Source organism: Triturus cristatus, chromosome 7, assembly GCF_964204655.1.
Source record: "Triturus cristatus chromosome 7, aTriCri1.1, whole genome shotgun sequence".
Taxonomy (NCBI): Eukaryota; Metazoa; Chordata; class Amphibia; order Caudata; family Salamandridae; genus Triturus; species Triturus cristatus.
The window spans coordinates 1,765,452,592-1,765,468,231 of record NC_140590.1 but is presented as its reverse complement, the minus strand read 5'-3'; the positions used below and the strand labels follow the sequence as shown (position 1 = coordinate 1,765,468,231).

General features: G+C 50.7%; 1 protein-coding gene across 2 annotated transcripts in view; it reads left to right on the top strand.

Moving 5' to 3' along the window:
* The first annotated feature begins 6,249 nt into the window (after positions 1-6,249).
* The window catches only part of LOC146813021 (killer cell lectin-like receptor subfamily B member 1B allele A), a 667,905-nt gene continuing 658,514 nt past the window's right edge, over positions 6,250-15,640 (top strand). The window contains exon 1 of one of the 2 annotated variants that reach the window (XM_085614670.1): positions 6,250-6,462. In XM_085614670.1, coding sequence (XP_085470796.1) covers positions 6,378-6,462 — 85 coding nt within the window. In that variant the 5' untranslated portion in view covers positions 6,250-6,377. The remainder of the gene's footprint in view (positions 6,463-15,640) is intronic. The other variant, XM_085614668.1, reaches the window with a different exon arrangement.

Genomic DNA, 15,640 nt, shown 5'->3' with positions numbered 1-15,640 from the left:
TTGCTTATGTTTTACAATCGACATTGATGGGAGATATAGGTCAGTAACTTTTGGGTAATAGGGGATCCTTATCCTCCTTAGGGTTAACTATAATGTTGGCTTCTGTCATGGATGTTGTTGTTCGTTCCTTATTAGCTATATTATTAAATACTTTTAACATGGTTGGTTGCAGTGATTTTGCAAATGTCTTATACAATGTGGTTGTGAAGCCGTCAGGTCCCGGGGACTTAATGTCTTTCAGGGAATGCCAATTTGTCTGTTTCGTTCAGTTGGGGGAGGTTCAGTTTGTTCGGGTATTGGTTGCATTCTTCTGAATTAAATTCTTGATCGTTCCAATACAAGTCTTCATAGAAGGATTTAAAGGTGTTTAACATTTCCTTTTGTTTACAATGAGTTTGATTATTAGTGTCTTTGATTGATGAGATAATGTTTTGGTTCTGTGCTTAAGATAGGAAGTTAGCATTTTACCTGCGTTGTTGGCTTTGCAGAGTTTGAGAGCCTTTAATAAATGTATCCATACTCATGCAAATTTACTCAGAATTTTATTGTATTCATTTTTCTTTTGTGTTAGCTGGTTAAGAATATTATTATTATTTAGCGAATTGGCATGTGAAGTCTCCAGGAGTTTGATTTTGCGTTCTAACCTAACTAAATCAGTATTAAGCTTATAGCCATCTAGAATCGTGAGTGAGCGACGTGCTCTGGAAAAAAATCTGTTCCGCCTTAGACCTACAAAATATATGGTCTCGCAACAATACAAGGTGACACTTAACCTTGTACAACATAGCTCGGCTGGTAACTTGATTAGTCTGCTAAATTGAATGCACCAGCCTTGCAGAAGTGTAAGACTATTAGGAAGTTTTCCTTACTCGGTCCTGATGAATTGGCAATAGATGCCCCAGGGGCTGATGAGGCAAGAAACATGTTGACCAAAGTTTAATAGCACGCATGCTCTATAGGACCATTATTTCTGATACAAGTTACACTGTTTTTATTTAGGTTAGCTAGCCGCATTAATAAAATGTATTTAATAAGAGTCTCCCTAAAGCTTATTCAAATCACACTCACTACACTACTCACTTCAGTTCACATACCCTCTTTCACCAAACGGCTTTATCAAAAGAACTCTGCCAAAGAGCCCCTTTGCAGGTGCCCGTCGGGCATTGCAGCGCTGGCCCGACAAGCAGCACGCCCAAATGATGAAGCATGACACCTCTTGGGGTGTATGAGGGCACTTTCTTCATTTGGAGGTTATTCCAGAGACCTGACTACTTTCCTTAGGAACTGCACACCCATACATTTAAACTGCTGAAAGAATCTTCACAGCAGAGGCGATGCACCCGTCCTGCTCAGGGTTGTGCCATGCTGCAGAGGAACAGTGTCGGTCCTGCTGAATCCACAGATGGACAGGCATAGGAACTTCAGGCCCACTTCTAAAGGTGCAGGACTGGGGAAGCACCATTGAACAGGATAGGAGTAACAGATGGTGGAGTCTTGGTGCTGGGTTAAAATGTGTTGGAGTCTTCTGTCCCTGAGGTTCTAGCCAAAAGGCCAGCCAACTAGGCCTTGCAGTCACTCCAGGGTCTCGGGTTTAGCAGATACTAGTGCAGTCCTTCTCACCCAGGCAAGAAGACTGCAGACGGAAGGTCAGCACAGCAGGGTAGCAGACCTTTAGCCCTTCATAGCAGCAAGCCAGCAGAGGGGCAGTCCTTCCAGCAGCACTGCAGTCCTTCTTCCTGGCAGAATGTACAGTTCTAGAGTTGTACTGAAGAAGTGGTGTCTGAGATCCAATATTTATACATGGTGACTCCTTTGAAGTGGGAGAAGCTTCTAGAAGTTTCCCTTTGACGTGCACAGGTTTCCTGCCTCTCCTGCCCAACTACAGGAGGTGTACAGCCCTTTGTGTTGAGGCAGGACACAGCCTATTTAAGTGTACGAACGTGGGCAAAGGCCCTCTACTGCAGAGCCCCTTGTCAGTTCTACACCCTTCCAAATTCAGTTTGGATCCCTTTTGTCTACAATCTCTTTAGCCACTGAACTGACCCATGTGGAACACTTCTCTCCTGCGTAACCCATTCGCGCAGCAGCTAACATTAATTTACCAACAAATGCATCCCAGTAGGCAGACAGTACCACCATGACTAGGAAAGCGTGATGTGGTCCATTCCACCCCTTGGGTTAGACTTCTGTCCCAAATCCAGGAAAACTTTGCAACCAACAGAGGCCACTGACAACTGTCAGTGTCAAGAGCCAGGCCCCAGGCAATCCAGGGATCTCTGGCCTCGGAGGTTTCTCAGAGTAGGAGGGTAACAGTCCCAGATGTTAGGCACCCTTTTTCAACTCACTTCCCTACCAGTTCAGGGTTGTAGCCTGAGACTAACCACTCAGCTCAGGGTCTGTCCCAGGAGACTGAGTAGGAGTCCTCCCACCCCCTGCGTGCCCATCTAGGCCTCTATACCCTCTGTTTGTGAGTAGCACGCCCAGATATCTGAGCTTTGAGGACACCCAGGGCAGCCGCCCCTTCCAGCTCTCCTGACACCAGGGGCAACTCATTCCCAGAAGGCAGTTTAGGGAATGGGGGGATTAACCTTCTCTGGGTCACCTCCCCATCTCATTGGGGACCTGCCCTGGACCTGAGATAACATACACACCTGCCACAGTACTGCTCTGGGGAAACCAGCCTTCCCACTATCATGGTCTGGCTGATCTGGTGTCCCTCAGAGAAGTGTCTGAGACCCCATTCACCTTTTAGGTATGGAGGTGAGGACCCCCACCATCAGGGATCACCAATCTAGTCTCTGAGTTTATCTCCCAATTAAAGGAGATTAGGGAATGATCTACTCCTGCCCCTGGGGAATATTTACCCATAGGGCCATATTGAACATCCCTGTAGAGTTTCCACCAGTGGGTGGTTTCTTAGGACAGACAGAGCCTCTCTGCATCTGTCCTAACTGAACTGAGAGCACTCAAAGCAGTGGGTTTGGAGATAGAGGTTTTCCTGGGCCACCATCCACCAGAACCACCTTTTTCTAAGAAGGAGCTTGGGAACCCACTCCCCATCTTGCTCTGGGAGTTATCTATGTCATCTTTAACCTCTCCCTCACTCTGCTGGGGGAGCCTAAACCATCCTTCTTGGGGTCGTTCCCAGGTACCTTCTTGGACTCTTTAGTACTCAACCAGAGGCCCGCCTCCTCAGCAAGCTTCCTGGGATCAGTCAGCTTGCTATCCGCAAAGTGCTAGTACAGCTTTGTAAAATGAATATTGAGCATTTTCTCCCTCAGAATCAGGTTGTACAGCCAATCATAATCATTATCTTTGCTGCCCATCACCAAACAATTCAGTGCCTTACTAGATTAATCTATGAAGTCCACCCAGGACAGGTTTGAAATTTTGTGGCTGTCCCCTAATCTCTGGCGGTATTGCTCAGACATCAGGCCAAATTTAGCCACAAGGATGGCTTTCATGGGTGCGTACTTGGTTTTGGTAATCTACTGCTAGTGTGAGTAGTGTATCCCTCCCCTCTGTAGGCATATGCTTCCACAAGCCCCCCCCTGTGCTCCTCTTGGATCTTGTGCACCCTCAGGACCACCTCATATGTAGTAATCTATCACCCCCCCACCACATAGTTGGGCACTACAGGTCCAACACTAGGGATTACTACCAGCAACTGAGAACCAGTCATAACATTAAGAGCTGTATCGTAGCGAATGCATCATCACGTCACACTTAACCTACTGCAGTATCTTGTAGCTTTCTGTTTTGAAAAGTATTGCTCTGGCGCTGAGAGAGAGCATGGAACTCAGCAGTTCAGCTTGTATTTCGTGGCAGGTGCTTAGAGCATCTGATGAGGAGGAGGAAGACACCCCAGCCATGCACCTAGGGTAAACAACCGACTGTAAATTTCACGGACCGTCCGTAATTTGGATCTCACGTCCATTGTCCGTGATGATCCCTTTTACCTCAGCCTTTTGTCTGTAATTTTAGGTATTGCAGGGAACAGCGCAGTTCGATGCATGAAGCCCCAGCTCCCTGATGGGGCAGCCTCGCACCCATCCTCTGAGTGCAAGAGCAGCCCCACCCGCCCATTGTCATTCTGTATCCGGCTCATTTCCACATACAGAATGACAATGGGACAGTGTGTGCTGCAAAGCATGTGGTGGGACTCCCCCAGTCTTGGTCTATGGCAGGGCATTCTATCAGATGGAAGACGGTGAAACAAGTTAAGAAGAAGGGGCTTGAGTTCTGTCACAGTCTCATCATTTTAGAACAGATGCATTTTCAACGAAGCTATGGTTGGTACTTATTTATTTTATGCAACTAACAACCATTGACAAAGCCAATACTTCTGGCTTCTAGTTGTAACATTACTTGTTATATATCTGGATACAATGACAGAACAGGCAAAATACCAGTCGGGTGGTAAACTATACTAAGCACAGATTTTTAGCTTGGGTGTTTTAAGCCACGCCTTTAATTACATCAAACACCCCCTTTGGAGAGACCCCCCAGTTTTTTGGGGAAACAACACAATGTCACAGTCACCACATGGCCTGGCACTGTGCATCATGCATGACTCATGACTTCCACTCTTTCAGATTGCCTATGTGCGGCGGCATAGTGAACCTTACCCCCACTCCACCCCTTTCTTTAGGAACTACAGCAAAGGTGAAATTCTTGATGGGCCTCTTCTGTCTGCAATTCAGCAGACAAAGTCTCAGCTCATAATTAATATTAAAAGGAGGGTGAGTGAGGAAGTGAAGGGATGGATGGATGGCTAGATAGATTAGTGAAAGGGTGAATGGATGGATAATGAGAGAACGGATAAATGGATGGATAAGTAAGTGGAATGATTGATGAGAGACAAGGTAAATAGATGGATGTACGGGTGGAAGTGTAGATGGATGGGTAAAAGTGTGGATGGATAAGTGAAGGGATGGATGGATGAGTGAAAGGGTGGATGATGAACGGGTGGATGAATGAGTGAAATGATGGATGGATTGAGGAATTGATAAGTGAAAGGGTGAATGGATGGACGGATGAGTGAAAGGGTGGATGTAAGGATGAATGAGTGAGTGAATTGCAGGGTAGATTGACAAAAGGATGGATAGATGAGTGAAGGAGTGAAAGGGTGGATGAGTGATAGGGTCAATGGATGGATACATGGTGGATGAGTAGATGGATGGGTGGGTGGATGGATGGAAGGAAGGATGGCTAAGTGAAAAGGTTGATGGAGAGATAAAGGGATGATGGATGGATGACGGAAAGGGTGAATGGGTGGAAGGATGAGTGACTGGATGGATGAATGAGTAAGTGAAAGGATGGGTGGATGGGTGAAAGGGTAAATGGCTGGATGGATGAGTGGATGAATAGGTGGAAGAGTGGATGGATGAGTGTATGGATGGATAGGGTGAAATGGTGGATGGAAGGATGAGTGAAAGGGTGGATGGAAGGATACATGATGGATAGGTTTGCAAATGGTTGAATGTGTTTGGATATGGATGGGTCCACTTATATACTGTCTACTTATATACTATTCCGCGCCCGCGCCTGATGTGTCTGTAAAACTTACCTTTTGTCCCGGAGTTTGTTCTGAAATTTGACCTCCTGTCCTGAATTTGTGTCCTGAATTTTGATCCTTTGGCCTGAATTTTTACACTCAACGTCCTGAGTTTGCACCCATGCCAGTTGGTCACCCTACATGAACTACTGAAGTCACTTCAATCTATAACCGAACCTACACATACAACACATCAGTAAGCTGCCTTTGGAATAGCCTGATTGATGATCAATAGGAACGCCCTCCGGTACCGCCAGGAATGAATTGCAGCCAGACTCCAGGAATTTTAGGTTCTGGGCACGTGTGTCAATATATATGGTTCAGCTCAAATGTTATGGTTTTCAAAAGGAGATTAAAAGTCTCGAATTTTTAAAGATTTCTGATATTGTTAAAATGTCTCATCCTTATAAAAAACGGACAGACTAATTTGGTCTACATCAAATATCAGTTTTTATGAATTTTACCACTGATTCTTTTATAGTGTGCGATTGTGAGGGCCGTGTTTGAAATGTGTACAGTGCTCCGATTCGACATGGAGATGCCCCCTGACTAAAAATATTAACTAAAGTACGAAATGAAACGTTACCCTGGTTTCAAGGTTTTCACACTTCGCACCTATCAATTACATCTCTGAGTCAGTCACAGTTGTGAGTGGATTCACTGAGGAAGTGGAATGGTTTTCATGAATCTACGTCATTGGTGTCATTAGCCCCCTGTAGCATAGAGCTGCGCACTAAACCGCTCGTTTCTGTGACTCCAGGAGCCGAGACTCGATGCTTCGCAGTCCTAGTCTGAGAACTCGTCCTTCTGAGCACTTGTCATGGCGGGGGATGTTGTTTATGCAGATATCAGGATTCCTGGGAGAGCTCCGCGCACCAATGAGAGGAGAGCATCAACTGGGCGCGGTAAGTAGTGATTTATTTGTACTTTTCATTACGGGCTGCGCACCGCTGCAAAGGTGCATTGCGGGCCCCGGGGGAAGTGAAGGTCGCAGACCAGTCTTCCCCCGGGGAATTCGCGCAACGACCGGAAGGACATGGTGGGGGTGGGATCATAGGAAGGAGAGGGGCGGGAGTTGGGAGGGTATATAGGTGTCAGGAGAGGAGGATCCGGCCTCTTCCTGACACCTGAGCACCACCGGGAGGGAGAGAGAAAAGTTTGTTGTGAGGAAGTGTAGCGGAGGCCGATTTGTCGATCGGCTGATGGTCGGAGGATTAGCGAAATGTCCGGGCTGGGCTAGGGAGAGCGTCTCAGTTTGGCGAGGCCCCCTATGAGAATATGCGGCGCGGCGGCTGGCTTGACCGTGGTAAGGTGACCGCGAGTCCGATCGGCCGGGCGCGGCGTTTGCGGCCGGGCGTGTCCAGCAGGCACAGGCCTGGAGTGTCGCGTGGATGGGGGTGTGCACATGCGAGGAGTAGATATCTGCGGCCAGCACCGGCAACGTGGAAGCGGCAGGTAGGGGGGGGGGCATTCTGAGCGGGAGGGGGAGCGGGAGCCCTGCCGCGTGCTCGTCGGCGGGGGTTGGGAAACGCTGCCTTCGCCTGCTGGGGGTTGGGGGGGGGAGCTGGGAGACAGTGCGCGTGTCTGCTGTGGCCTGTAGTGGCGGCGGGCGGTTTTTGAAGCGGGGACGGCGAGATCGGCTGCGGTGCGGCATCGGTTGCAGGGAACCGGGGTTGGAGCCTCGCGGTCACGTTCCATTCTCTCGTTTCTGGGCTTCTCGCTTAACCCCCCATGCTGGACGCTGGAATGGACGTACGGAGCTCTGTGGAGCGTTCCGATGCTTTCGGGCCGAGTTCGCGCTCGCGTCCGTGCTGTGAGTCTGGGCAAATTATTTCACCCCCCCATGCCGGAATGGATACTGTCAGCGAGGAGCTATGGGCAGCGCTCCAATACCTTCGGGTTGAGTCCGCGCTCACATCTACAAACGGTTTTTTGGGCAAATCGATTAACCCCTCATGCATACATGTGTGATGAAAACACGGAGCTGTGTACAGCGCTCCAATGCCGTCTGGTCGGGTTCACGCTCTGTGAGGATGCAGGTATCGTTTAGTGGGGGGGGGGCGGAGCCGGCAGGAGAGTACACATGCGTTTATCCATTGCCAGCTGGTGGTATGGGCACATCAAATCTTGTACCTGCGCCATTTATTTGGTTCATGGTGAACTGGGGGCCACTCGGAGGTTTCGGCATAGGAGGGAGGTGGGGGGGGGGGCAGGCGACAGGTTGCCGTCGGTGTCGGTCGTGCTGCGAGGGGTAGCTAGGTCAGGGGCGAGGGACTGCCAGCACGGCATGAGGCCCGGTGGTGCTTGGGCCCACCTGGTTGTGGCGACCCGGTGGGGGGGGATCCAGGATTGGCGCACAAGGTCGGCAGACAGGGGGGGATGCCAGCGGAGCGCACAATGGCTCCGAGACGCTGGCCAGAAGCAGTAGGGGGGTCCGCGGCGGCCTGCCCTCCTTCGAGGGATTCGCGCATTGGGCGACGCAACCTTGTGAATCCTACCGAGTTCCGAGTATGTGCGGTGTGATGGGTGGTATGGCTGGGGTTTGGGGGTGCAGATGGAAGACTGTGACGGTGTGCGACAGAAGAGGAGTTGGTGTGCCGGATGCAGTGCGATAGGCAAGATGTTCGATGGCTTGGCGTTATACTGTGCAGATTAGGTGTTCACGCCCTGGTTGTCACCGGGTGCTAATGTCTAGGCCAGTGCAAGGAGCGACAGGCGTCTCCGATGGGGCCTTGGAGAGGGGGATTGCCAGGGGCGGGGGGGGTGCAGGTAACCAGTCCATTGTGTTATGTGTTTCAGGCGAGTGCGGCCTCAGACGGCGCGGGGGCAAGGAGCTCCGGTCTGGAAAAGGAGGTTCTGGACGGACGCTCAGGTACATGACTGGGGGGAGTTGTAAGTCTTGGTGTCGTACTTTGCCGACACTGTGTCCACGCCCTGGTTGTCACCGGGTGCTCAATTTCTGACTTTATGCACTGGTATTTCCTTCAAGAAGGTGGGTCAATGCTGGAGGCCTGGGAGACCCTGGGCCCACATGACGCACGGCTGGTCGGCGGGGGAGTTCGGGGGTGATACACGCAAGGAGTGATGCGTTGCCAATGGGGCCTGGGAGTGGGGGATTGCCTTGGAGGGGGGGGGGGAGTGCAGGTAACCAGTCCACTGTGTTATTTGTTTCAGGCGAGTGCGGCCTCAGACGGCGCAGGGGCAAGGAGCTCCGGTCTGGAAGAGGAGGTCCTGGACGGACGCTCAGGTAAAGGACTGGGGGGGGTTTAAGTCTTGGTGTCGTGCTTTGCCGATACCGTGTCCACGCCCTGGTTGTCACCGGGTGCTCAATTTCTCAGTTATGCAATGGTCTTTCCTTCAATGAGGTTGGGACGATGCTGGAGGCCTGGGGAACCCTGGGCCCACATGACGTACAGCTGGTCGGCGGGGAGTTCGGTGGCGATACATGCCAGGATTGGTACGTCGCCAATGGGGCCTTGGGAGTGGGGGATTGCCCTGGAGGGGGGGGGGCAGGTAACCAGTCCATTCTGTTGTTTGTTTCAGGCGAGTGCGGCCTCAGACGGCGCAGGGGCAAGGAGCTCCGGGCTGGAAGTGGAGGTCCTGGACGGACGCTCAGGTAAATGACTGGGGGGTGTAAGTTGGGGTCGTACGTTGCCGATACCGTGTCCACGCCCTGGTTGTCACCGGGTGCTCATTTTCTACGTGTATGCAATGGTATTTCCTTCAATAAGGTTGGGACAATGCTGGAGGCCTGGGGAACCCAGGGCCCACATGACGCACAGCTGATCAGCGGGGGAGTTCAGTGGTGATACATGCAAAGATTGGTACGGTGCCAATGGGGGCCTTGGAGTGGGGGAGTGCCCTGGAGGGGGGGGGGTGTGTGCAGGTAACCAGTCCATTCTGTTGTTTGTTTCAGGCAAGTGCGGCCGCAGACGAAGCGGGGGGCAAGGAGTTCGACGGGGGATGGCAGCTCCGGTCTGGGAGAGGAGGTCCTGGGCAGGCGCTCAGGTAAATGAATGGGGAATTTAATGTTTCGGAGTTGTACTTGGAAGCTTAGGATCACTCCCTGGTTGGCACCGGGTGCTCGTTCCTCGGTGTATGCAATGGTAGTCCTTCACTGACGTGGGGACGATGCTGGGGGCCTGGTGAACCCGGGGCCCAAATGACGCGCGGCGGGGGCAACAGGGGAGTTCGGTGGTGATACATGCAGGGTAGGCGGGGGCCTGGGGGCCTCAGTATCTGGAGCGCGAGGGTCGCGAGGCGTGACGAGGGCAGTGTTCTGCAGGTAGGGACTTGCATGGGGAGTGGGACTGGTAGAGGTAGTTTGTGGGCCACTTGATAAGATATTCACCGCTCGGTAGGCGTCGCAGTAAAGGGGGCTGCGGGGGTGCGCCGGAGGGGTAGCGGAGGAGACGGAGAAGGCTTGGGCCGCTGCTTGAGGGAACCAGACAGGGTTGGGGGTTTTTCGGGCACTGTACGACGCGTTTGGGGATCGTCACCGGGGTTGTAGCTGGCAATCATTTGGAAGCAGGGATTCTGGCTTGCAGGGCGCAGTTTAGGTAGGGGGGCCAGGACCTATGTCTCACTGGTAAGTCTTGTGCCTACAATTGCGGAGGATATCACAGGACAGGGGTTCGAGCTCCGCACACGCTGTCGGTGTCGGGAGGTGGTAAATGTCGCACTCTTCTTTAAACATCGGGGAGAGGTGTTCCGTGTCGGGGGCGAGGAGCCAGCACGCGGTGGTCGTGTCGTGACACCACTGACACTATGGCGATTTCGTCGGGGGCCTCTGGGAGTGTGGTAGTGCAGGACACAGGAGACGAGATGACGTGGTACCGGTGGGGCAGCGGACGTGGGCGCTGTGGCTGTGGTGAGGGGGAGTGCGGGGGGGGGAATGAGGCACCAGTGCGTGGTGGTAAGCGAAGGGAGGCCTATGGCTGGGGACTTGGGGTTGCCAAAGGTGGAAGGTAGTTTAACGGCGCTACAGACTATTTCGGTTTCGTTCGAAGACTGGGGCCGACGGGTAGTGGCTCCTTTACGGGGAGGCACGAATCTTACGCCTGAGGGCGGGCACAGAGGTGTCATCAGGAAGGCTGTTCAGGGGTGGGGGGGAGTGGGAGATTGGGGAGATGGCAGTATAGGAAGGTGTGTGGTGCCGTTATAGGAAACAGAAGGGTTTGGGCGGGGGTTTTGGAGAGATTGGGGATGGAAGGGACAGGGACATAATACTTACGGGACTAATACTTCTTTTTCTACTGCAGGTAGGGGTAGTGGCCTGGGATCCAGTGTGGTCGCATGGACAGGCGGACACTCTCCCGAACGTTGGGCAGCAACAGAGGCGTCATAGCGGGTGTACGGATGTCAGCTGGCGGGGGAACGCAGTCATTTGGGATGTTTGATGATTGTGGGGTGAATGGTGGAATTGACTCAGGGTGAGCGTGGCGGCCAATGGGGCGTGACTGGGCCGTACGATATGGGAACTGACTCCACTGCAAGCACAGGCATTGGAGAGAAGGTGCTTCGAAACAGGGCAGGTCTGGCTTACTCCAAGAGGCTTGGCAAGGGATATGTTTCAATGCAAAGGAACTTGGGAAGCGGGTTAGGGGAAGCGCTGAGCATTGCAATGAAGGGTCTCTGGGGGACGTCTAGCATGCTTACAAGGCGTCAGGCTGCAGTGAATGAGGCTGTTTGGGGGACACTGGTGGCCTGGTTGGGGAGGGGGGCGTTTTCATGGATGGGGAGGCTCCTGGACATGTTTCTTGGTTACAGGGGACACTGGAGTAAGGGTGGATGGTCATCCACCGATGGTGCATTGCAGAGGAGGAACTTTTTTTGGGGGCGGTTAAACATGCTTTACAACTCCTAGCTCACAGGTAAGGGGGACTGTTTGAGGGGACGGTTGGTTTGGGATGGAGCACTTTTCATGGCTGGATTGCCTTGGAATTGTACGTTGTTGGAAAAGTGCACTGGCTTTATGGGTGGATGGTAGGCCACCGATGGTGCCTTGCAGAGAATGGATTTTGAGGGCTGTTGGACATGCTTACGGGGGAAAGGCCCGCAGGTAATGGGACTATTGGACGAGGCACAGGCGGTCTTGTTTGGGGCTGGGGCGCTCTTCAGGGATGGGGGATTGGCCTGGAAGGTTACTGGATTACAACGGATACTGGCTGTACGGGTGGATGGTCATCCACCGACTGGGCCTTGCCAAGAAGGGAGTTTGGGGTGCGATGGACCAGGATTACAGGGAGATGGTCCGCTGTTAAAGAGACGGAGGGAAGAAAGACAGGTGGTGTTTGTGATGGTACATTTTTGTCACAGACGGGGTTTGTGTGGGAAAAGCTGCTTGTTGCCGCAGGACATAGTTTTCAGGGGTGGATGGTCATCCACCCGGTGCCTGGAGCGTTAGGATGGCAGCCTGGGGGGACCGGTGGTCCTACTGAGAATAGGTGCGCCTTTCGCAGTCTGGGGTGTCCCGGCGAGAGAGGAAGTTGTACGAGATGTAGGTTTTAGGGGATGGGGGGGTCATCCACAGGGTGCTGCAAGGTAGACTGGATGGAGGCGAAAGGCGCACTAGAACTGGGGGTGGGGCAGGGAACCGCCCTCCGGGGGTTTCCCTGGTTGGCGGTACTTTGGAGGGGTGGGTAGTCACATACGGGCGGATCCACCCCTCGGGAGGGGAGAACGGTACACAGGTGACTGATAGCGGGCGCGGGAAGCAATGACCAATGAAGGAAATTACACTGAGGATGCTTGGAGGGCAAGTGATGGGGAGAGGAAGGAGGTCACCGAGTGAATGAGGGAAGAGTCTAACAGGTGAGATGGTTTTGAGAATGGATGAAAGGAGAATGAGTCGGTATGGGTTGGGGAAAGTATATTTATTGCATTTATGTACTGTCGAATAAAGTCTAAATGATTGCAACCATGTCCTAATAAAATGGCCTTTTACACTTCAAGTAACAGCGTGGAGTGTGGTTCTTGCGCGATGCGGGCCCCGGGGGAAGTGAAGGTCGCAGACCAGTCTTCCCCCGGGGAATTCGCGCAACGACCGGAAGGACATGGTGGGGGTGGGATCATAGGAAGGAGAGGGGCGGGAGTTGGGAGGGTATATAGGTGTCAGGAGAGGAGGATCCGGCCTCTTCCTGACACCTGAGCACCACCGGGAGGGAGAGAGAAAAGTTTATCCGCCCACCCACCCTACAGACATTAAGCGAAGGGTTGGGATAGATTTTGGGCTGAGCGTGCCAGTTTAGGGCAGGGTTGCAGAGTAGAGGCGTCACGGTTCTTTGGAGGGGTGGGTAGTCACATACGGGCGGATCCACCCCTCGGGAGGGGAGAACGGTACACAGGTGACTGATAGCGGGCGCGGGAAGCAATGACCAATGAAGGAAATTACACTGAGGATGCTTGGAGGGCAAGTGATGGGGAGAGGAAGGAGGTCACCGAGTGAATGGGGGAAGAGTCTAACAGGTGAGATGGTTTTGAGAATGGATGAAAGGAGAATGAGTCGGTATGGGTTGGGGAAAGTATATTTATTGCATTTATGTACTGTCGAATAAAGTCTAAATGATTGCAACCATGTCCTAATAAAATGGCCTTTTACACTTCAAGTAACAGCGTGGAGTGTGGTTCTTGCGCGACGGAGTGTCTAACCCCCACTGAGGGTTTACCTCTACCCGCCACGTATACCTGGAAATAACTGCTCAGTTAGACGGTTCTTCTTTCATACTGTACTTTTCTTAGCGACTGGCCGCGTGGCACAATGTTGAGCCATGTAAACCACATTCACTGGATGTAGGTGCCTTTGTATGATGGATGCTGTGGCGAGAGAGTCTGGGCATCAGATATAGGGGTGATTTGCAGCTACTCAAGGTTTTTTGAGGGGGGGGGCACGTGCAGCAGAATGTGACAACAACCTCTAACCAAAACAGAACTTTTTAGCAAATAAAAATGTTCATGAAGCTGCATTTTCGCCAACAGTGAATGGGCATTCTCCTCACACTTCACTAGTTATGCTGATCACTGTATCCCCCCTCCATTCGTCCTCTGCTGGCTGCTTCTGCTTTTCACCAGTGCCAGGCACCCTCCAGGATTCTACCATCTTGCCTGCTTAGAAAACACAGATATTTTTACAATTGTTATTTTACATGAGTGCCCGTCCTTAAATGCATTGGGATGCTGCTGCAGGTGAACACGACAGACTATCCTAGTGAGGCAGAGTTTGAATTCCGTCTCTTTACGAGCTCTATCCAGTGAGGGCAATGACTCCTCTATGAATATTCCAACTTTTTATTTACTGAGAAACACAATACTGTATATACTGCACAGAATTTTTTTTTCAAGTCACTCATTTCATTCGTTTTGTACTGATACGTAATTTAATGACACTCCTCATAAGGTTTCAAAGCACATATTCCCTCGCAGGATTCACAAACAGCAGGTCACAGCCGTTGTCAGAGGTGAGCGCCTAACTCACTGAGCCTAATGCAAAGGAAAATAGTTCTCAAAGGCTGAGAAGAAACTGTGCACTGCTGTGCATGAGCTTGTGTGTTTTGCTTCCTACATAACAGTTGCCCTGCTATTTAGACACCACCCATGAAATAATGTACACACTTTACAAACAATAAATTTATTTTTGAAAAATTACTCTCTCTTGGCAAATTCCCTCATATAATGTAGTATGTCTGCCCGCTGAACTTTTGGAATTTGGCGACTCTTGCAAAGCAGAGTTCAGGCCAAATTCTGCAAATCAGTACATGGCGGAATGTGTTACTGCGAGGCTCAGCGAATGCACGCCTGAGCAAAATGTTGCATCCCCTACAGCTATTTTCCAATGTGGGTGGTCGCGATTTGTCGAGGTCAGAGGGCCACTGCACAAGTAAATTTGCTGCTTGAGCGGCAGAAAAATCAACTCGAATAGCCGCACTGTTTTGCGCACCGCATGGTGCCGTTCAAGCTGATTTTTCAGTGCTGCGAGAGTTACTGGCGCTAAATTGCAGCACAGCCAGCGTGACAGCATATGTTCTGCCTATTGGCAGACCTCAGCAGAATCTCGCTGAGTAATGTCGTGGTATATCGCAGAGTGAAACTTGGCAAATTCTATCCAGCCCTAATGAAATGTTTTAATTCAATACAGCAACGACTCCCCGGTTAAACTTGTGAGGTGATGTCTCTATTTCGAATCCTAAATATCTTGTCTCTTTCTAGTTGAATGAACATTCCTGTAAATATTTATGATTTATTTTTCCCAGTGGTTACACTGAAACCATACTTGGTAAAAAAATCTCCAGCTCCTGTGACAACCCAATAGAATTCCTTGACATAGTGACTCTGGGAGGAATTCATTGAACACAAGTAGCCCCCCAGGATCAAGTTCCCAGAACCACTGATACCCTTACTATGATGATTCACAACTAAGAGGTCTGGTGATTGGGACATTCTGTTGATTTGCCTTTCAGTAGTGCAAAGGTTTCTTGAGCTTTGCAGCAGATTTCTACATGCCTTACAAAGTATAACATCTTTTAACTCACAAAATAATGTTAATCATATTTACCAGTAATTGCTTCTCACTTATATAGCCCTCAATAAATTGGGTGAAGTTACAGACTATGGGTGTGCCTGGTATTCCTCATATTCATGAAAGTCAGAATCCACCTACATGTTTCCCAAATTCTTCATGCCTTACAACAATTCTCCACTTTGTTGAACAACTGTTTCATGAAGTCTTGAGTTCTTTTTATTTAAAATGTTAGGCAAGCCCTTTCTAATTTTCATAATACATGCTGTTGTGTAAAATCATCAGCATTGCCTCCACTGAAAATATTTTGGTTTGGAATATAATATTCATCTTTTCTTAAACCTGTTACCTAAAAGACTGTGATCCAGTGCGAGATCGGAGAGAATGGGTCAAATTTACAACTATCCTCCCTAGCTCATTCACACATACAGTCATCGGTGGGGCCCATAACACCAACACTCACACGTCTCCACTCACGAGTCTGCACACAGGAGGTAATGATAATATCGAGCTGGACATGTGGGGAATACCTTAGGGAGGAAAAGTTATATTAAAAAATATATATCAAC